Here is a 22091-nt window from a genome sequence, read left to right on the forward strand (position 1 = left end):
CTTCGGAGGGCAGGAGGCACGGGGGACGGCTGGAGAGCAACGAGCGCGAGCGGCAGCGCATGCACAAGCTCAACAACGCCTTCCAGGCGCTGCGCGAGGTCATCCCGCACGTGCGCGCGGACAAGAAGCTCTCCAAGATCGAGACGCTGACGCTGGCCAAGAACTACATCAAGTCCCTGACAGCCACCATCCTGACCATGTCCAGCGGCCGCCTGGCCAGCCTCGAGGGCCCGGGGCCCAAGCTCTACCAGCATTACCAGCAGGGGGCCGGCGAGTCCCCTCCGGAGGGCCACCTGCAACGGTACTCCACGCAGATCCACAGCTTCCGAGAGGGGACCTAGGGTTGCCTGGGACACCAGCGGGCCAGCCAGCCCAGCCCAGCCCCTGTGGTCTGAGTCTCTCGGGTGGCTTGGCTACCCTGAACCTGGGCCTGGTGGCCCGGTCTCCCCCTCACCCAGGCACTTCCCAGGAGCTGAGAGCTGTTTCCTGCTCTGTGGGCTACAAGCTTGTGGCTACACTGGCCCCACCTGGCAGCTGTGGACAGGCCCTGGCCTTCACTCCTCCCCCTCCCAGGCAGGAACAGAGTCCAGGGCGTGGGAGATGACTTGTCTCATTTGTCGGCAGCTGGGACCCTCCGACCTGCATCGTTGGGCGGGATCGACCTGGATCTGGCCTTCTCATTGGGGTAAACTGAGGCACAGAGCTGGCCAGGAGCAGCCTGAGACCACACGGAGTGCCTAGCAGAGTCCAGGCAGCTGGAGCTTTCTAGCTGAAGTTGAGGCGTTCAGACAGGACCACTGAAAAAGGACCTCAGTTCACTTTACGAGGGAACTTAGCCAGAAGAGGGGCCAGGGCCCTTTCTAGCTGCCACAGGGTGGGCTCTGGGCTGAGCCCTGACTGTGGAGGGTCCCTGTGTGGTCCATCCAACCCAGGCCCATCTGTGGCCCTGGTGCTGGGGGCACTCAGGGGTGGGGCTGGAGGCAGGGCTAGCCGCCCTTCCTGCTCATCTGCGGGGTGGGCTGGGCCAGGTCCCCGTGTAGCAGCCTGGAAAGGAGGGGGCTCCCCTCCGGTTACCTCTCAGGCCTATTTGTGGTCATGTGGGGTCTCGGCGACTGACTGAAGGCTCCTGGTGGCACAGCGGTTAAGCATTCAGGTGCTGACAAAAGGTCAACAGTTTGACCCCAGCAGCCACAATTCAGGAGGAAACTCGCTGGGCCAGTCCGGCTGTCCTGCAGGGCCGCAGTGAGTAGGGACATCTCAACAGTGGGTTTGTTTTTCTTGGTTGGTCTGGGAGGATTTTAGGGTGTGCCCGGATCCTGGGGACAGTTGGGTCTCCCTCCCCCAATCCCTAGGCAGCTTGACAGGTCCCCACAGCCTCAGGCCAAGCTTCCTCCTGCCGGGTGCTGACTTGGCAGGACTTCTCTTCTCTCTGCCCCCAGCACAGCCCTGTGACGGTGATGGGGCTGGCTGAAGGGAGGCGGGAGCTCAGGCCCATCCAACAGGGTGCTCTCGGTCGCTCGGCTCGGCCGTGGCTGCAGCCACTCCAATCATGAGCAGCTCTGCCCCTCTCTCCCCGCCTCAGCTTCCTGAGGGGGGCTTGGGAGGGTGGTCTCTATCTGCCAGCAGCACCTAGAGGTCTGACACCCAAGCTCACCCCTAGCCAGCAGTCAGGGGGAGTTACCAGGATACAAGCCCCCAGCTGCCCAGCCAAGGGAAAGCGGGAGCCTGCAGAGTGGGGGTTGAAGAAGGGTCCAATAGGGGGGCTGTGGATGTCAGGGTACCCCTTGCCACTTTCTGCTTCCTCAGGGGTGGTGGGGCCAGGCAGCCAGTTTTACATGCCCCTCGGCCCCATAGAGATCCCAGCTCTGCTTTGGGAGGGACGGTCTGGGCGAGGCTGCTCAGGTCCTGGTCTTGGATACCCCGGACCCCAACCACAGAACCCCATCAGGCTCAGAGACCCTGGTGAGGCTGCCTCCGGGTGACACCTTCAGCATCTGGAGCCTGGGGGGAGGGGGCAGAATGGTGGCCCTGTCATTGGGGCACTAAGAGGTGAAGGCATCCGGCTGCTGATTCTGGGGGCAGGGTGATGAGTGAGGGACCGAGCTGCTGAAGGCCACTCTTCCCGGTGGCCCCTAGGAGCTTGGGTACCTGTGGGGTCAGAGGGGGAAAGGACCAGAATGGTGCCACTGGGGGGCGGGGATGAGGGCATCGTCATCACAGTGGGCCAATAAAAGTGTCACGTGGTTTTCGCACGCTGGCGTGCCTTTTATTGGACATTCATTGCACACTTATCTGAGGAAGTGGGGTGGCCCTGGGAGGCTGGCAGGGGTGGGGACGTGGGTGCCCCCAGGAACTAACAGCAGTCACAGGGTGACATGTCCTCTTAGTGGGAAGCAGCCCTAATGCCCTCGCTCCCCCGCAGAGAGGGGGCAGGGGACTTGACTTTCAAGTGTAAACAGACAGGGAGGGTCCACCCTTCATGATTTGTCTGCGAGCTCTGTGCCATCCACCCCACCCGGGACCCACCTCCCCAGAATGCACCGTGCCCTCAGTGCCTGCAGGAGGTGGCTCCCCATCACTGGACAGTGAGACTGAACCAAGTGGGGCCGGCCCTGCTCTCGTGGGAGGCTGCATGCAGATGGGTGCTGGGTCCCAGGTGGGCATGGCAGCCCATGGCTTTCCAGACCAGACATCAAGGTAGGAAGCTGGCTCGGGACTCACCAAGCAGGCTGTCCATGGGCGCCCTCTGATGCCCTGCAGCTCTGTCAGGGGCTTGTGGGGCTTCAGCCCCAGCACAGGATCTTGGACTGCTGCCTGGTCATCCAGGCTGGCCCTCACCCGGTACTCCACCTCATGATCCACAGAAAAGCTCTGCCACCCCAAGACCTGCGTGTGGCTGCCCCGGGACCTGGGGACTCCCTGGACCCGTGCAGGGCTCCGTGTCAGGAGCCACGCCCACCTGGAGAGGGGACTGCCCGCTCCCTCTAGCAAGCACTTCCCCTCTCAGCCACCTCCCTGCAACCTCTGAAGGAAGGGCCCCCTCCTTGCAGGTCCTGTGCTGAGGGACGCTGGCCACTCCAACCTCTCTGTCCTTCTCTTCGGAGGGCAGGAGGCACGGGGGGGTGGGATTGCTGCCCAGGATGGGGGTCTGGGCTCAGAATGGCATTCCTGGTTCTGGTCCTGGAGATGGGGTAGGTGGTGGGAGGGGCTACAAGGTTTCCCCAAAGCTTCACATTCTGGGCACTTGCATCACAATATGGATGATGCTGGCCCCTCAGCACCGCACGGGGCCGCTGACCACCTCCTGCAGGGGCCCGCTGGCTTCCTGGCACCCGCTCTTGGGGGCCCTGGTGGCGTTAGCCCGGATGGAGATGTAGTCCCAGCCACCCTGGGGGAGAGGGGGAAGAAGAGTCACTGAGCTGTTGACACCCTGGGTCCCTGGGGGTCCCGAGCCAAGTGTCTTCCACCATACTCTCAGCAGGCCCTGGTCAGGTACCCCCACTGGGCCCCAAGGGAACCCCCATTCTCAGGCATCTCTACCACACTCATGAGCTTCCCCATGGCCAGGTACCCCCCCAGGCCCTAGGGGACCCCAAAGTCTAGACATCCCCAGCCTCCCCCGAGGGGAAACCCCCATGGTCAGGCACCCCTTACTTCACCCAGGGGACCCCCCCCCATAGTCAGACATCCTTAAAGCGCCTCCCACCCCCGGCCTTGCTCACCCCGATGCCATAGTCCCAACCCTGCCCCATGGGCTCCTGGGGCTGCACCCCCGTGCGGTGACACACTGTCCCCCGACTCAGGCTGTGGCTCCCCTGGACTTTGTTGGCAATGACCCAGACCTGGAAAACAGGATGCTGAGCTTGGGGCCTTGGGGTGACGAGGGCTGGGGGCGAGGTGGGGCCAGGAGTGAGCACAGACCTGGTCCAGGGGCCCCACGGAGACCCTGCGCACGTTGTTGGAGACGTGCTCCCAGCTGCAGCCCTGCGGGTAGCTGGGGGTGATGCCCTGCCGGTACCACAGGTTCCCTGGGGAGAGAGCAGGGTGGGCACGCTGTCTCTGGTCCTCTGCCTCTGGACACGCTCGGAGGCTGAGGACCTGCCATCGAGCCCATGCCGACCCACATGGCCCACAGGGCAGGCCCGGACTGCCCTGTTTCCCAGACTGACTTCACGGGAGTAGAAAGGACAGAGGTGGTTCAAATGGAACAAAATGCAAACCCACTGCCACGGAGTCGGATTCTCATGGCCGGACAGACACGCCCAAGGGGTTCTGAGGCCCAGTCCTTAGGGCAGCAGCCGGCCCCAGCTTTCTGCCAGCCTTTCAGTGAGCACCCTGATGCTTAACTTGCTGTGCCCCAGGACGCTTCATGGAGAGCAGATCTGGCCTAAGCACCCTAACTGGAGTCCACAGCCTGCTGTGGCAGGGCCAGAGGGGACAGGTGGGCAGGCTCTGCAGGGGACAGTGAGCTCGGTGGACTGGGGCTAGGCCCACCACACCCACCCACCTCCTGGCTCCTGGCAGGTCCTGTGCTGGAAGACCACGTCCAGGTGGGGGTGTCACTGCACCCAGCAGGAAGGTACCAGCTCCTACCCAGGGACCCCAACCTCCTGGGAGGGCTGGTGCCCACCTCAGAAGCCCCACCCCACCCCCCTGGGCCTACCCAACCTCACAGCCCGTCTGAGCGAACGCAGACCAGGGCTCAGGTCACCCAGGAGGTCACTCGGACACTTAGGCTGTGCTGGCCCCTCGTGTGCTCAGGGACCTGGGGCACCGAGGCCACTGGGCAATGATGGCTCACCGTTCTCATCCACGGCGTACACGGCCGTCTGCCCGACCGACACCTGCTTCAGCCGCTGTTTTGTTGGGGAGGGGATATGGTACCAGCAGTCACCTGCAAGGGGAGCCAGAAGGAGACAGAGGCTGGGGGCCAGGGCAGGGAGGCAGGGGCCAGAGGGGTCAGGAGAAGCCAGTGGAGGTGGGGCTCAGTCTCTGCTGGGGTCCTGGCCCAGAGGCCCAGCAGCATATCACAAACACTTGTTGAGTTGACTGACATTGGGAGACCCACTTCCCTCCCAGGCATCCCTCTGGCTCAAGGCTGGGGGTCGCCTGGCAGGCCTCTGCATCTCAAGGGTGGACATGCTGGGCTGAGGTCTTTGGGAAACACTTACCGGCTGGCTGGGAAGGGGACACGGCCCCCCGATAGAAAGCAGAGCCATCTCGGGCCACGGCCCACACCTGGTAGCAGCTGCCCACAGAGACACAGGTGAAGGGCTGGTCGGTGCCCACATGCAGCCAAGAGGAGCCCTGGAGGCAGAGGGCACTGAGGCAGCAGCCAACAAACACGGCTCAGGCTGGGCCACCCATGGGTCCCCGCCAAGCAGCCCTGGGTGCCTGCCCCTGGGCAGCAGCTCTCACTCACTGGTGGGCATCTGGGGGGCGTGGCCCTGGGGCCACATATAAAGGCAGCCTGAGCAGCCAACCCTGACCTGATCTTGATCACTTGACCTGTCTGGGCCTCAGAGTGCTCCTCTCTGGAGTGTGGAGGGAACATGCTCTATGAGGAGCTGTGACAAAGGGGCTCCGTGACCTCAGACCCTGAGAGGAGGTCTGCTCATCTCAGCCCCTGGCCCATGGGTGCCAATGTGTGGGCGTGGGGGTGTCGAGCACAACATGTGCATGTGCTTCTGTGTATGTATGTGTGCATGCCCACCTGTGGTGTGTGTGTATATATATGTGTGCACGCATACTTGTGTGTATCTGCATGTGCACACACATAGGTGGTGTCTGTGTGCACAGGTGTATACATACGAGCATGCATCTGTGCACCTGTGGAGTACATACATATGTATGTGTACGCTGTGCATGTGAGTGTGCGTGTGTGTCTGTGCATGCGCACCTCTGGTGTGTGTGTGTGTGCTTACCGCTGGGTTGAGCTCAGACACGCCCAGGCGGCACAGCACGTCCCCCTTGTCGCTGATGGCCCACAGGGCAATGCTGCCCTCGGCGCCCAGGCTCTCGGGGATGATGGACACATCCCCCAGGGCGATGGGAGCCACCTCCAGCCAGGGCCCGCTGGTAACCAGCTTGCATTTTCTGGAAGGAGAGCAGAGGGCGGACAATGGGACCTGCTGCCTGGAGTTCGGGTAGACCACTCCTCACTTCCACCCACCCCCTGCTTCCCTGGAGGCCGGGCTGGCTCATGTCCACCCTCCAGGACAGAGCAAAACTGCCCCCGGGTTCCCCGGCTCTCGTCCTCCGCACGGAAGCAGACTGCTTCTTCTTCCTCCCTCAGATCGGCTGGTGGGTTCACCCAGCACTTAACCCACTGTGCCACAGGGCTGGCAATGGTCTCACCAGGTGCCGGGGGGGCCCCCCCAGAAGCAGCTCAGTCTGGGGAGGGGACCCCAGGTGAGACAGAGGTGCAGAAGCGGGTAGAGCTTCTGGATGATGGGCGTGGACAGGGTGCCTGGGAGGGGCTGTCCCCTCCAGCCCCGCCCCCAGCCCCCAGCAGTGTCCTGGAAACCGGAGCCTGGAGGCTGGCAGCCCGTGGGCATTTCCTGGCCTGACCTTTACTTTGACTCCAAGCCCCGCCCTCCCTGCCAGTCAGCCCACCCCTCACCTGGCCCAGCAGCGCCTCCGGACGAAGTCCTTCATGGTCTTGTAGCCCCGGTAGGCGCTGTGAGAAGCAGGACAGGGACCTGCTGGCTCACCGGCTCCTGGGCCGGGTTCTGGTGGGCGCTGCCTCCCCTCAGCCCAGCCCTACCCACCGCCCCTGCCCCCACCCACTGCCCAGGTAGGGCCTGAGCCCTCCATCAGGCACCCTGGCACTTGTCTGCAGGAGGAGGGCCCTGGGGCTGGACCACACAAGGCGGGACAGGACACCTGGTCAGCCAGGAGGGCCTGGTTCAGGGGGGTAGACCACCTCCCAACCCCATCAGGCTCCTTTAGAGAAATAGGAGCATTCTCTGCAGGTGAGGGCCTGGGAGCCCAGGGGAAGGGGGTGGGGGTGGGGGGAGGAGTCCCAGCTGCTGCCCTTGGGGCCCAGGCACCCCCCTTTTATGGGATTGTACAATGCAGGTGCTCCTAGCACCCCGGCATCCTCCTCCAGCTCCCCATCCCCCCGCCACTTCGCTCCACACCCCCAAGTGGCACACTGCTTTGTGGCCTGCTCACACTGATACCCACTCTGGGCCTGGCCCGACCGCCTGGAGGCTGCCTCAGCTCTGGTCACAGGGCCCTTCACTCTGGCCTCCTGGGTCCTGGGCCCACCTGGCAGGGAGGAATGGGTTGCCAGGGCCTGTGCCCAGGGTCCCAGCATGAGGGGCCGCAGCTCAGGGAAGAGGGGAGAGGGGCTTACGCAGGAAAGTCACTGGCATACTGCCATCCCTCCTGGTCGGTGCCCCCAGAAACGCTGAAATCCACATACCAGTCAGAGACCTGGGGAGAGGCTGAGTCAGCATGGGGGCTTCCAGCACCCAAAACCAAGGGACCAGGCAGACCTGGGGATCCCCTGTACCCAAAACTGAGGGGCCAGGCAGACCTAGGGACCGCCCAACCCTGACACAGAGGGGCCGGGCAGACTGAGGGCGGGGCCTGACAGCCCGAGCAGGGCTGGCACTCACCCATGTCCACTGCGGTGAGGGCGGCTTGGTGCTGGCCTTGGTCCGCTCCTGCAGCCCAGAGGCATCGCTCCACATGTGCCGGTCTGTGGGCAGACCCCTGCGAGGGCAGCACGGGTGACTGGAAAGCACCCAGAAGCAGGAGGCCCTACCCGGGCCCTGTGGGGACCAGCGGGGACTCCGAAGGGAGCGGAGGGAGGAGCCCTGTGCTGTGCGAGCCACGGCAGGCGCCCCCCGCCCCCCGGGGCAGAAGCACTCAGGGACAAGGAAGCCTGGGCACCCCCACCCCATGGGCAACCTCCCACTCGAGGCCCAGCGCTGTCTCCAGGCTGAACACTCATTCCCGAAGGCTGCCCACAGAAACGAGTGCGCCCACCCTCGGCCCTCCACAGAGCCCCGGCCCGCCCAGACGTGCACCACCGGCCAGACGCACCAACACGTCAGCAGACAGCGAAGCAGCAGCTTCATGCTACCTGCCGCAGAGCCAGGCACCCGCAAGAAGTCCGTCCATTCGCTGGGTGCTGAACTATACGCCTCCCCCCACCCCCACCCAACCAGAAAGGAAACGCACTGCCATCGAGGCCATGATGCAGACTCAGAGCGACTCTGGGGACGGGGAACTGCCCCGGGGGTCTTGGCGGCCATAATTCTTTCCCGGAGAAGGCCAGAGCGGCGACGGTTTTAAACCACTGACCCTGCACCACCTTCACTTTCCCCTCCTCCCCCCAAAACAGCACAGCAAGCCCAGTCATGACAGCAGCCCCTAGTGAGCGACGCCGGGAATGGGCGGGCGGGAGTCCGGGCAGCGTGCTACTTCCTTGCCAGAGCGGTAGTAACTAAGCTGGTGTCTGGGGATGGCCCAAGGAACTCACTCCCTGCCATCCAGTGGATGCCAACTCACAGCGACCCTATAGGATAGGGCAGAACTGCCCCTGGGGGTGTAACCCTTTATGGGAGCAGAGGGCCTCGTCTGTCTCCCAGGGAGCGGCTGGTGATATTGACCTGCTGCCCTTACAGATGGCAGCAGAACACATCACCACTATGCCACTGAGGCTCCTGACCCAGTGAGCTAGGTCTGGCTGTGTTCTGCGGCCTCTGTGTGATAGACCACACCTGTTGTCATAGGGTCAATTCCGACTCATAGCAGCCATGCTGCACCCAGTGAATTGCCCCACGGGGTTTCTGAGGTGGGTGCTCTTTCTGGAAGTGGGCAGCCTCATCTTTTTCCCGAGGCACGACCAGTGGGTTTGAATCACTGACCTTGTGGTGCGCAGCCAGGCACTCAAATGCTGCACAGGTAGGGTCCTGTTCTAGGGGTAGCTCCCAACAAAGGGGCTTTCAGGGGGTCCCCCGGGCCACTACCTGCTGGTGTAGCCAGTGACAGGGTTCCAGCGCTGGTTCTCATAGATGCAGACACACTTCACGTCCGACTGCGGGTAGATGTTGCTGGTGCTGCCAGTCAGGCCTGGGGGGTGAGGCGGGTATAATGCCTGCCCCTCAGGAACTCAGGGTTTGGGCCAGCAGAGAAGCGGGCTGGGGGCAGAGCCCAGACCCACAGAGCAGGGGTAATGTGGGCAGAGCTTGTCGAGCAGGGGACTGGGCCAGGTGTGCACACCTTACCCATGACTGAGCTCGGCTTCAGTGAGAGGAACCTGCTAAAAGGAAAACCAACCCCCCAGTGCTCAGCAGCCCCTCCAGCCTCCTAGCCTCACACTGTCCTCAGCTGTACACATCCTCTCTCACTGTGGCTAATGCCTTGGGGCAGGTGTGAAGCCCACCTGTTCACTCCTTACTATAGAAAAAGTACCTGGGACCACCCACACAACCCTCACTAACCCCAATTTCACTTGTTTAAAAACAAAACGAAACAAACCCAAACCATACTTAGGGCCACTGAGCTGATGCCTGCTCACGGCGCCCCTGTAGGACAGGGTAGAACTGGCCCTGTGCGCTTCTGAGACTGTCGCTTTTTATGGGAGTAGAGAGCCTCGTTTTTCTCCCGAGGAGCGGCTGGCAGTTTCAAACTGCTGACTTTGCAATTAGCAGCTGAACTCATCACTGCTATGCCAACAGGGCTCCTTCCCTCCCTTGCAAGCTGGACACCAACAAACGGGGAGTGTCACAGCGGTCTTAGTGGACCACTGCACCATCAGGATTCAGCGCCCCCCACCTGCCCCGCCGGGGAGCATCTTGGCTGGGCTGGCGGTCGTTCCATTTCAAGGCTTGTTTCTACCCATATTTCCTGTTAAGAGCCATGCGGAACTTGAGGGGGTGGTCCCCAGGGCTTCAGCAAGCTCTTTGCTCCCTCACCCCTTAAGTCTCAGGCCTGGGAATGAGGGGACTGGGGTCAGGACTGTCCCAGAGGTCCCATTTGAAATGAGATCAGTGAAACTGCAAGGCTATGGCAGCTTGTCTTTCTAGAATGCTCACTGCCTTCCCTCAGCTCCTGGGTGCTGGGGAGGGCCAGGTGGTCTCAAGGCTGAACCTCAGGGGTCATCCCAGGGACTGCCTGGCCCCTGCCACCTCCTGGGCAGGCAGAAGCATTGGGCAGGGACACCTAGGAGGGAGCCCTGGGTGCTGGGCCTCACCTTGGAAGCTGCCACCGCCGTAGCCACCAGTGTACACCCAAGCAGTGTTGTCATAGCCCAGGCCCCATACCACGCCTCGACCGCTGGCCTCCACCGCCCGCAGATGACCGCCCATCTGCCGCCAGAACCTGGAGGGGGGGTGGGCCTGGCTTCAGTCCTGCCTGCGGCCTCTCAGTCTCAGGTGGGGAGGTCTCTCGCCTCCTGGCACCCTGAGGTGCGAGTCTCTGGCCTCCAAACCTGGATGCAGGAGCAGGCCTGGCTCCTCCCCCAGGCTGCCAGAGGGATTTGCATTTAGTGTGACTACCTGCTCCTGGAGGAAGCAGGAGAAGGCTCTGGGGAAGGGAACTCCACCCTGTGAGGCGCCCCCAGACAGGGGACCCCGGGAGCAGGGACTTCAAATGTCTGCTGGGGTCTGTGGGCGGGGGCTTTGAAGGTCCCTTCTGGAAGCAGGTAGCTCCCAGCCCTCTGCAGACGGGATGACAGACTCGAGTTATCTCACCAGACAGCAACCCCTCCTGTGGGCGGAGGCCCCGTCCCCATCACCAGGGGTGGCCTGACTCCTTCTGTCAGGCCCCAGGGAGCTGGGATAAAGCCCAGTGCGGGGCAGAAGGCCAAGCACCCCTGCACCCCTGCCTGTGGAATGCTCCAGGACCCCGCTCTTCTTCTCGCCACCCTCACCTCCTGTGACCTCTGCCTTCAACCCCCTGCTTCTCGTCACTCTTTGTCCCCCAGCACCTCCTCACCCCCACTGCCGTCAGAGCCCGGCGGGCCTCTGTCCAAGCCCCAAGCACCCGCTCCCTTACCCCCCCACCACCCCCCAGGCTATAGCCCTGGGTGCCGGGTGGAGGGGGACACTTACATCTGGTCACAGGGCAGTGGGCGCTCAGGGGCCTCCAGGTCCAGACTGGGCTCACTCACGAAAATATCCCCCTTGCAAGTGACAGACCAGATGGCCTGGGGGGAGGGGCGGCCGTGCACCTTCCGGCTCTCACAGCATGACAGGCTGAGCAGGGCCAGCTGGTGGGGGAGACACACGAGGTCAGGGCCAGGTAGGGGTGGGCTGGGCCAGGTGGGCCCCAACCACTGGCCCCTCCTTCCCTCCCTCACTCACCCAGTCATTCATTTCCTGCTCGGTGGCAGCGGCCAGGCGTGCGGGCCACCTCTGCCGGGTCCTCTCAGGAGTGTACAGGGCGAAGGAGTGCTTGGCTTCATTCAGGATGGGCACCAGCACTGTCACCTCGTTGAGGAACAGGTGGAGGTACTGTCCAGAGAGGGTCACATGGTCACTGAGGGGATAGAGACGGCCCTGGGCAGCTGCCCGGGGTCACCTGCTTCTACAGACCTCGTCCTAGGGGGCCTCCTGTGGGCTGTGGGGCCAAGGCCAGGGTGAATAAACACAGCATTTCCACACTACGGTTGTGGGAAGGAGCCCCGGGGACATGGTGGTCACACGTTGGGTTGCTAACCACAAGGTCAACAGTTTGAAACTACCAGCTGCTCCGAGGAAGACAGATGAGGCTGTCTGCCCCTGCCAAGAGTTAGTCTCCAAAGAGGAGCAGATACCAAGGGCTCAAATAGAAAGTGAAGGTTAGAAATGATGATGGCAACACAGGTACAGATATGCTTGATACAATGGATGAATGGATTGTTATAAAAGCTGTTTAAAAGCCCCCGATAAAATTACCTTTAAAAAAAAAAAAGAGTGACATCTCGGAAGCCCACAGGGGCAGCTCTACCCTGCCTTGTAGGGTCTCTGTGAGTTGGAATCAACCCCCGAGAACACCTCCGTTGACCCCGTGCCCCAGCCCTGTGGACACCCCAGTGCCCCTCATCTGCAAACTAGAGCTCGGTGCGCCTTGCAGGTGGTGGGGACAATGCCAGCACACACTGGGCCACAACCACAGAGGACCAAGGACCAGGGACGGCAGTCACTGGAGGTGGGGTGGGAGGAGCGGGGAAGTTGTGGCCAACTTGGGAGGGGGACAAGGAGCCTGCACTGAGCACCTGGGGGTCCAATCCTGAGTGGTGTTCCAACCCTTCCCCTCACTCTGCACCTTCTTCTCCTCGTGGACCACGTAATAGATGAAGAGGATGCTGTCACGCACGCCGTCATGCCCCGTGAACTGCTCCAGGGCCACACGCACGTCCACCCACTTGTGGGGCTTCCAGTCACACCACCACTGCAGCGTGCCCGTCTTCACCCACACAGACTGGGGCGGCGGGAGGACGGGGATCACAAGTAGGTCGGGGGGTGGGGGGGTGTTCCCAAATACCCACTCCCCAGAGCCACACAGTGGGGGCCAGGAGGCTCTATGGGGCTCCCACCTAGCCTTGCTCCCAGCCCCCCTCTTCCTGGTGATGAGACAGGGACCCCAGGGGACGTCCTTGGGAGCCAGGCCCACGTCAGTGCTCAGCACAGCTCTGGCTGGGTGTTAGAACCCTGCCCCAGAGTCCAGGCTCGACCACTTCCAGATCCCAACTCCCCTGTGGGAGGCACCAGCTCAGGCTGCCGGGGCCACCAGGGTGTACACTGTGGACACCCTAGGGATACTGTGTGGACACCCTGTGGACACCCATTGACAGCCCTGGGGACACTGCATGGCCCTCTAGGGACATCTGTGGGCACCTATGGGGAGCTGGCATGCAGCTGTCACCCTGTGGACACCCCCATGGACCCCCCCTCCCTCTCCCCCTCCCAGCCTGAGCAGCAGGGCACCTGCTCCACGGCCTGTTCGTAGTGCCGGAAGTTCTCCAGCTCACGCTTGGTCCTCTCTGTGAGCTGCTGGAAGATCTGCTTCCTCCAGGCAGCGGTCTGAGCCGGTGTCACCGGCGGCGCCAGTGTCTGCACAGCCAGAGACAGGCCTGCGGGGCCCAGGCCTCAGCTCAGGGGACACTGACCATGCGCGGCGCAGAGAGGCCCTGGCTGCTTTCGCTTCTGTTTGGATGTTTGCTAACAAGCACCTTTTCTTGCCAGGAAGCTGGGCCCCTCCACAACCTCAGAGCCCCGCTCCCCGACATTCAGCCTCAAGGGGGGGTCAGAAGAAAGGGAGCGGGGCAGTCTGCTGGACATGAGGAGATAGACTCAGGGATGCAGGGTTGCAGGCAGCAGGGTGGGGCCTGCTTCGGAGCCCTAGGACAGCCCACACCCACTTCTCCACTGGGGCCCCTCTCCCACCCACCCTGTCCTGTGAGCAGGGCTGCTTACCTGGCTGGGCAGAGAACCATCTGAGGGTCCCGTGGGCCTCCACGGTGCAGCCTCCTCCGGACACCCATGCCCACAGTGGGTGGTCATCGGTGACATAGGGCTCGTCTAGGCCCAGTGGCAGGAGCCCCAGGGAGGAGAGGCCTGTGGGCTCGGGGGGTCCGGGGGCCGAGTGGCCGGGTGCCCTCCTGGGCTCCTTGAGGTCAATGTTGGTCCAGGGCAGCTCAGCGGGGGAGGACGCAGGGCTGTGCCGAGAGCCCTCACCTGAGTCCTCCTCAGCCCCTGTGGTGGGCAAGTCAGGCCCTGGTCCCCCAGCCGAGCTGCCCTGGCAGCTTCCAGTGCCTTCCAGAGAGTCTGCAGGGTGAGGCTGGTCAGGGACTGGTCGGTCCGTTTCTGAGGTGGCGTCGCTGTCGCTGGGGGCAGAGGACTCCCCACCACCCCTGACCTCCTCGCCGAAGAAGCAGCCGGCGCTGGGGGCACAACACGGGGGGCCGTCACCCTCGGTGGGAGCCCCCCCTCCACTGACTCTTCTGGCCCTCTATCCACCTGGTCCCTCCTTCCTCCTCCATAGAGCTCAACACTTTCCACCACCTGCTTCTGAGAAACAACAGCCACACTCACATCCACTCTGCCAGCCGCCACCCACTTCTTCTGGGAAGCTGGTGGGACACTGCTGCGTGCCCCGAGGGGATGACGACTCGCCCAGAGCCCCGAGAGAAAGCAACACTGCCCACCCACCCTAACTTGGGGTTTTCCAGCCCGCCGGCTCTATGGAAGGAACATGGTGGTGCAAAGGTTAAAGCGCACCGCTGCAAAAGGAAAGGTGGCTGACGCGAGGAAGAATGGGTTTCTCACTCACTGGCACGGAGTCGACCCGGCTCAGAGTGACCCTACAGGACAGAGAGCTGCCCCCGTGGGTTTCCGAGCCTGTGACTGTTCCAGGGAGTAGAAGCCCCATCTTTCTCTTGAGGAGCAGCTGATGGTTTTGAACTGCTGGCCCTGCGGTTACAGCTGGAAACCCAATGGGGCCATCCTCCTCTGTCCCAATACTCAAAAACCCAAACTCACTGCCGATGCTGACTCACAGCGACCCTACAGGGCAGGGTAAGGCTGTCCCTGTGAGTTTCCAAGACTGACTCTTCATGGGGGTAGAAAGCCCCGTCTTTCTCCCATGGCCTGGCTGGTGGCTTTGAACGGCTTACCGTTATGGTTGGCAGCCCAGTGCACCATCCTATAGAGCCGCTCCGGGTCAGAGTGGACCGGAGGGCCACGGGATTGGGCTTTACAGAGCACTGTGGGTTAGGCAGAGTTGCTAACCTCAAGGTCAAACGGTTTGAACCCATCAGAAACAGGTGGCCACACACTGGCAGCCCACGCCCCACCCCATCTCACCTGAGGAGACTGGATGAGCTGCCTGAGTGGGACCGGTCACACTCCCGGCTGGCCACAATGGCCTTCCAGGTCTTCCCGCTGAGTTCACTGGGGGTGACACCCTGCCGGAAGTACATGGCCCGGTCCTCACAGGAGATGCCCCACACCTGAGATGGAGAGAAGACTAGCGGGTCAGGGCCAGTGCCTGCGGGACTCTCCCCTGGAGGCCTCCTGGATTAGGGTGTGTGTGTAGCGTCGAGGGAATTCAGGCAGCTGGGAAGCACGTGCCCAGGGGAACCCCACGGACCACGCTGAGCCCGGCCCTCCCCGCCTGTGGGCGGAGCCTGGGGACACGGAGCCCCGCCCTGCCCCCACGGCCCCTCCCCCGCGTGCCTCGCGCCCTGCACACCTGGTCTCCAAGGCCCACGTTCACCATCACCATTTCTCCAACCATCTCAATCCAGCTGGTGCCGCAGGGGTTGTGGGAGTTGACGCCTCTCCGGAACCACACCTGGGCGAACCAGAAACAAAGGTGCCTCCTTGGCCGACGGAGCCGCGGCTTTGTTTGTTTGGAGGCTGGGGCAGAACAAGTGAGTCCTTTCTTTTGGCCACGCGTCTGTGAGCACGGCAGATGGCTTAGTGTCCACAGCCCCTCCCCCGCCTGCCATTCTGGCCGCGGTCCAGGAGGCAGAGGGGGGAGGGCAGCCCTTCCGCTTTGAGTCCATGTTCAGGCTGAAGGCATTGCCCTGACAACAGACACGTGGCTACATTGGGGGGGAAGGTGAGGGGGGGAGGGGGCTGCTCCCGCCTTCCTGGGTCTGGCAGGCATTGCAGGGAAGGAACCTGGGAGAAAGGGGCTTGTCCACTGACAACAACAGTAGAGACAGCCAGTAGCCAGCCCGGACCCTAATCCCAAACGCCAGCCCTCTCCGTTAACCTAACCCTGACACTAAACCCTAACCCTAGGTCTAATCCCAAACATTAACCCTCCCTCCAATCTCCCACCTTAAACCCGAACCTTATCCCTGAACCCAAACTCCAGCCTTAAACCTGAACCCCAACCCTTAACCCTTGCCCTAAACCCTAGCTCTAAACCCTAACTCTAACCCTTAGACTCCAATCACAGCCTTAGCTTCTAACACTAAACCAGAACAAACCCGAACCTCACCCTTGCTCTAGCCCAGTGGTTCTCAACCTTCCTCATGCCACACAAGACCCTTTCATACAGTTCCTCATGTTGTGGTGACCCCCCAACCATAAAATTATTTTCGTTGCTACTTCATCACTGTCATTTTGATAATGTGATGAATCGGGTGACCCCTGTGAAAGGGTCGCTCGACCCCCCCAAAGAGGTCACGACCCACAGGTTGAGAACTGCTGCTAATCCCAACCCCAGTTGAGCTGACCTCTGGCCTGGGAGGTGAGCTGCCCTTCCTCATCGCCCCCTACCTCCTCCCATTTTTGTTTTGTAACCTTGGTTCCCGGGTGTCAGAGAACAGCCTTTCTGACTTTATTCTGGAACGTTCTCCTCCCAAACTCAGCACGGGAACAAACAGCCCTTCTGGGATCTATCCTGAGGGCTCCATGCGGCAGTCTCGTGAAGCCCACTTTTCTTCGTGTTTTCCCAGCTGTCGCCCCCCCACCAGCCCTGTGCTTCGCCCCCACTCTGCCCCCATGCTCTCAAAGAGCCATGCTGGCTCGTCTTGGCCCAGGCCGATGAGGCCCCGTGGGTGACCCGGGTCCCACAAGAGCTGCCTGCACGAGAAAACCCCCGGGCCCCTCTCACAGTGTCTGGAGCTGAGAAAGGGTGCGTCTGTTCATTTCATCTGAAGGGGGCGGCACACTGCCGCGGTCTCGTGGCCCCAGGCAGAGGGACTCTGGAGACCGTCCCATTTGGAAAAGCTGATGTGGGTGCGGGGGGACCACCCTGCAAGGACACGGGGCAGGCCCACGGCTGTGGTTACAGAGCAGCTGTGCTCGGAATCTGCAGGTGGGCTTGTTGGGGTGCACCTGGCCTCTGACAAACAAAAATGAAAACAGAAACGAGGAGCACTGTGGAAGAGGGTCCCAGGGCATTAAGCCAGCTGCCGCCCAGTAGGTGGGTCCATGTGGGTCGAGGAAGAACTAGGCTCCACCGGGGCTTCTTTCTTGCTCTTTCTGTTTTGAATGTTTTATTATTAATTCAGTGAAGGTTATAGGTCAACAGATCAGCAGTTTGAAACCACCAGCTGCTCCTCAGGTGAACGATGGGGCTTTCTACTCCAGTCTAGAATTACAGCCTTGGAAACCCACAGGGGCAGTGCTACCCTGCCCTGTAGGGTCAGAGGGTCACTGTGAGTTGGCATTGACTCGGTGGCAGTGAGCTTGGTTTGGGATGGTTCAGCAGTGGATAGCCAGACCTTTCTTCCAAGGCGCTTCAACCACTTATGCTGCCGGGGGGCTCCTTCGGTGGAGGAGCTTCTGGTTGATTCACAGGCTAAGATATCGGTATGAAAAGTACTTTTGTTGTTCTGCATTTCCAGATGGCAGCCGAGGAAACACTGGGCAGTTCGACTGAGAATTGCCTTGGTGGCAGCAGTGCTGGCTGCTCTGAGCTTCAGGGAAGGAATCCAGGCAGATGCAGGGACCAGGGGACTCATGGGTAAACAGGTGAAAGCCGCCTGTGAGTGGCTGCGGATCTGTGAGATGACTCACTGAGGGTGGGGCCAAGTGTGAGCGTGTCAATAACAAACTAACCTACAAGAGAAGTGCCAGCCCCAAGCGCCCGCCCCTCTTACCTTCCGGTCCTTGGTGACAGCCCAGACCACACTGATCCCCACTGAGATGTGCATGATGCCGTTCTCAGCCCCAGGGGGCTCCACGATGGACCAGGAACTTCCTAGGCCAGAAGGGGAAGCCAGGCGGCCTCCATCAGCTGGGAGTGCCGGGACTGGGCCCCCTGTCTGCAGCCCCCTCCAGCTCAGGGGCTCCCCAAGCGCCCACCTTTGGGGTTGTGCCTGCTGATGCCTTCCCGGACCAGGGCCTGGCCTTCCCAGAGCGTAGCCCACAGCAGATCGTGGGGCCCACAGCTGATCTGCACCACCTCCCCCGGCGTCTCCATGAGGGACCAGGAAGAGCCCTCAGGGTTGGGGTGGCTGACGTCCTCTCGGTACCACACCTGGATAGGGAGGGAGCACAGGCCCGGGAGGTGGGGCTGGGGAGGGGGGCGCAGGGCCAGAGGCCAGACCTTGCTGGGTGGAGAGAAGCAAGTAGCTGGGAGTGGGACTAGCAGGGGTACAGGGACCGTGCCTCGGGGTTAGAGGTGCCAGAAAAACAAATTCACTTCCACTGAGTTGATTCCAACTCATAGTGACCTCATAGGGCAGGGAACTGCCCCCGTGGGTTTCCCACACTCAGTTGCTAAGTGAAAGGCCAGCAGTTTGAACCCACCAGAGAGACCTGGTGATTGGCTCCAGTAAAGATTACGGCCTGAGCAGTTCTACTCTGTCGCTGAGGGCTAGGCGCTAGGTGTCTGCCCAAAAGTTGTTGGTCCAAACCCATCCAGAGGCCCTCAGAAGACAGGCCTGGGTGGCTGTCCCTTGAAAGCACCGGGCACAGCCAAGAGATGTCAGAATGGAGTCAGGACCACGCTGCACAGAGGTGGGCTTGAGTGCGCCCTAGTGGTGAGGCACGCCAATGACACCTGCCTCCCGGAGCCTGGTCCTGAGAAAACCTCCAACCCCTTTTACGAAAGTTCCTAAAACACCTGCTTCCTGTCCTTCACCACCAGCTGGTGCCACTCACAATGCTTAGGGGGCTTCAGCTTTGGCAGCTGAGGTCATAGCTGACCACCCTTGGAAGTGACCCAAATGTCGACCCAGTCAGTACACACCACATATCTGTTAATCCAGTTATCCACCTCACTCACCTATCAATCCACCCATCCACCTACCTGCTCAACAATGTGGAAGGCCAGGGGTCTAGGCTGGGTACCCCCACCTCCTCCTCCTGGAGGCACCTAGACAGAGTACCCTCACCTTCCCCAGGTGGCTGCCAGGGAGCTCAGAGCCCAGCCGGTGGTCACTCAGTGAGTTGGCAGGGCAGGTGGGCTCAGAGGAAGTGGGGTGTGGCTGCCTGATGGCTCAGGCCTACAGTCAGGGGAGGCGGGGATTCAGGCTAGCCTCTGCTGCCCCCACCCTCCCCACTGCGTTCAGACTTACCTTTCCCTGCAGAGACACGGCCCACACCGACAGGCGGCCCACAGGCTCGTCCGTGATCTCCCACCCACCCACGGAGAGGTCGTTGAAGGGATCAGGGAGCTCCTTGGGGTCATCCTTTGATGGGATCTGAGGTAGAGCAGAGGGAGCAGGGTGGTCAACACCTGGGCCAGGGACCTTCACCCTCCCTGAGGGTGAGGGCAGGAGCAGATAGGGTGGTGTGGGGGGCAGGTCCCAGGGTGGGTCTGGAAGATGATCCTTAGCAGTCTTGATGAGACCCCTGCCCACCACCCAATCCCCACCACCACCCCAGGCCTTGGCTGCATCCCCACCCCGCCCCCAGCCTCCGAGACCTTGGCCCAAGTGTCCCGGGACTTGTATCTCCTATACCGGATCCACTTCCGCCGCCGCACACAGGAGTTCCACCTTTTGTCCCTGGTGTAGGTGGCCGGGAAGTCGACAGCATACGTCCAGCCCTGGCACACCAAGGGGGCACTGTCAGCCTGGGAGGCTTGTGGCCAGCAGAGCGGGGGTAAGGGTGGGGGAGCACAGAGAACAGATCCCAGCACAGCATGTGGGGGATGGGGGGGGGAGCTGAGCAGTCAGGTTCACCTACCCCTTTCTCGGTGGGCTCCCCGCCAAAGTTCTCATCCACGTACCAGTCTGACTCCCATTCCCAGTGGGGTGAGGGCAGCGCCACCCCGTCCAGCGGCTGGTGCTGGAGCCCACTCACATCACTCCATGGCCAGCGGTCGCTGGGCAGGAGCTTCTCGCAGAAGCCTCCCACGGGGTTCCAGCGCTGGGGGCAGGCGGAGAGATGGGGCCTGAAGGCAGCACCCAGGCCTGCAGGGGTCCCCCAATGTGTGCTGCCCTGGGCAGCAAGCATGTCCCACCCCCCAAAGTGGAACCCACCCGGGAGGACCCAGCAGCCGCTTTGTTGAGGACAACTGCCCCAGAGACCCTTGAGGTCATACACTCAGGTGGACCCAAGTCTGTTGAACCAGCTGCTGGCTCCCATTCCCAGCGGCCCATAGGCTCTGAGTCAACTGGTTTCCAACGGCTTTGGGGAAAGTAGAGCAGCCAGGCCTTTCTTGAGAGGTGCCTCTGGGTGGGTGCCAGCCTCCAGCCTTTCAGTTGGCAGCTTTCACCGTTTTTGCCACCAGGAATGTACATTGTACTGTAAGTACTACGTCCTTATACTCAGACGATGTGATTTTACAAGGGGCCCTGGTGGCACAGTGGTGAAGTGCCCAGCTGGTAACTGAAAGGTTGGCAGTTTGAGCCCCGCAGCTGCTCCGTGAGAGAAAGATGTGGCAGACCCCTTCTGGAACGGTGGGAGCCTTGGAAACCCTATGGGGCAACCCTAGCCTGTCCTGCAGGGTCGCTCTGAGTCAGAAGTGATTGAACAGCAGTGAGGTTTGTATAGCGGGAAGCCCTGGTGGCATAGTTAGATAATCACAGGGCTGCTAACCACAAGGCCAGTGGTTCTGAACCCACCAGCTGCTCCTCGGGACAAACACGAGGTTGCCTAGCCCTGTGAAGATTTACTGCTTTATAAACCCCAGGGAGGATGTCTGCTCTGCCCGGTACAGTTGCTATGAGTCGGAACTGACACAACAGCAGTGGGTTGCTATTGTTTTATTGGTTTATCTATCTTACCATGGCAAAATAAGGAAGTATGTAACATGACTATAATAGTCATTAGAACATTACAGTATGAGTCAGCACGGACTCACGGGCAGTAAGTTTGGGCTTTCTTTGGTTATAGTATTATTGAAGAGGTGCCCTGGTAGCATGGCACTGTGATGCTAAACACAGGGTCAGAAATTCAAAGCCACCAATTGCTCTGTGGGAGAAAGATGAAGCTTTCTACTCCTGTAAAGATTTACAGCCTAGGAAACCCACAGGGGCAGTTCTACCCTGTCCTGTAGGGTCGCCAAGACAAAGAGATAAAACAGTATTACTGTACTTCCTATATTACCGTATGATATATTGCTAACACTTAGTATCAAAAGTATTACATGAGTATCATTTAAGGAGCCCTGGTGGCTTAATGGTTAGGTGTTGGGCTGCTAACTTCAAGGTCAGCAGTTTGAAACCACCAGCTGCTCCAAGGGAGACCCACAAGGCTCTTTCATTCCCATACGGGGTTACAGTCTCAGCAGACATCAGAGTCCAGGTGGGTGATGCAGCAGGTGAAGCACCGCGCTAACCTCGGGGTGAGTGCTTGGAAGGAGAAAGTCCAGGCTGTCTGCTCCTGTAGCTTTACCGCCATGGAAACCCAAAGGGGAGTTCAGCTCAGCTCTAAAAGGCTGCATTGGGTTGGAATGGACTCGCGGGCAGTGGGTCTTGGGATAACGCGCAGCAGAGGGAATGGAGGAGATTGGGAGGCCCAGCCCCACTCGGCTCTACCTGGTTCTCGTAGGCCTCCTCCCGGCGGCGCACGGGGACGTCGCTGGCGCACACGTACAGGTAGACCTGGTTGTCGGCGGCGATGCCCCAGCAGCAGTGCCGCGTGGCGCTCACGCGCTTGAACTCCAGCTGCGCGTCCCGGCAGGGCTCCCAGCACTGGCCCGCGGTGGAGAGCGTGCACACGCGACCGAAGAGGTCCACGGCCCACAGCAGCGAGGCAGGCATGGCGGCAGCTGGGGACAAAGCCGAGGTCAGGGTCCCCTTCCGTGCAGGGGGTGTCGCCCACCCCCGGGGAGAGCGAGTGGCTGATCGTGGGGCAAACAGAAGCAGCCCCTGGCTTCTGGTCTGTTACTGTTACTTCCAGTATGACGGACAGACACTGTCTAGCCCCACGCCATCCTCGGGATGGGGTGCAGACCCGAGAGGAGACCGCCAGGCCTTTCCTCCTGGTCTGCTTTGGTCTAGAAGCTCCACTGCGCCCAGTCCAGCAACAACACATGGGCCTCCAGGGCGGACGATGGTGGCTGTGCCTGAGCTGAGTCGCCCTGGAATCAGACCTGGACTCCCACACGGCAGGCGAGGATTCTACCAAGATCCCCCCACCCCACCCCCAGAAGACCAGCTCTCAGTCCAAGGCACCCCCTGTCCTTCCCTTTGACATCTTTCCGCCAATGATGCCTATTTTAAAAATACAGAAAAC

General features: G+C 61.3%; 2 protein-coding genes across 2 annotated transcripts in view; one reads left to right on the forward strand and one right to left on the reverse strand.

Moving 5' to 3' along the window:
- BHLHA15 (basic helix-loop-helix family member a15) overlaps positions 1–341 on the forward strand; it is a 3369-nt gene extending 3028 nt beyond the window's left edge. The window contains exon 2 of the mRNA XM_013005413.1: positions 14–341. Coding sequence (XP_012860867.1) covers positions 14–341 — 328 coding nt within the window. The remainder of the gene's footprint in view (positions 1–13) is intronic.
- A 1900-nt stretch (positions 342–2241) lies between these two features.
- TECPR1 (tectonin beta-propeller repeat containing 1) overlaps positions 2242–22091 on the reverse strand; it is a 25364-nt gene continuing 5514 nt past the window's right edge. Inside the window, exons 2-25 of the mRNA XM_004705918.2 lie at positions 21392–21624; positions 19596–19778; positions 19333–19455; positions 18983–19108; positions 17766–17940; positions 17561–17661; positions 15193–15294; positions 14805–14950; positions 13416–13882; positions 12927–13072; positions 12265–12420; positions 11322–11471; positions 11070–11227; positions 10211–10338; positions 8985–9087; positions 7626–7722; positions 7361–7440; positions 6623–6679; positions 5925–6096; positions 5172–5307; positions 4802–4894; positions 3922–4028; positions 3723–3842; positions 2242–3388 (exon numbers count right to left, since the gene is read on the reverse strand). Of these exons, the coding sequence (XP_004705975.1) occupies positions 3275–3388; positions 3723–3842; positions 3922–4028; positions 4802–4894; positions 5172–5307; positions 5925–6096; positions 6623–6679; positions 7361–7440; positions 7626–7722; positions 8985–9087; positions 10211–10338; positions 11070–11227; positions 11322–11471; positions 12265–12420; positions 12927–13072; positions 13416–13882; positions 14805–14950; positions 15193–15294; positions 17561–17661; positions 17766–17940; positions 18983–19108; positions 19333–19455; positions 19596–19778; positions 21392–21616 (3465 nt within the window). The 5' untranslated portion in view covers positions 21617–21624 and the 3' untranslated portion in view covers positions 2242–3274. The remainder of the gene's footprint in view (positions 3389–3722; positions 3843–3921; positions 4029–4801; positions 4895–5171; positions 5308–5924; positions 6097–6622; positions 6680–7360; positions 7441–7625; positions 7723–8984; positions 9088–10210; positions 10339–11069; positions 11228–11321; positions 11472–12264; positions 12421–12926; positions 13073–13415; positions 13883–14804; positions 14951–15192; positions 15295–17560; positions 17662–17765; positions 17941–18982; positions 19109–19332; positions 19456–19595; positions 19779–21391; positions 21625–22091) is intronic.

This window comes from Echinops telfairi, unplaced genomic scaffold (genome assembly GCF_000313985.2).
Source record: "Echinops telfairi isolate 266 unplaced genomic scaffold, ASM31398v2 ScPeMD7_5;HRSCAF=22, whole genome shotgun sequence".
In the NCBI taxonomy this organism is placed as follows: domain Eukaryota; kingdom Metazoa; phylum Chordata; class Mammalia; order Afrosoricida; family Tenrecidae; genus Echinops; species Echinops telfairi.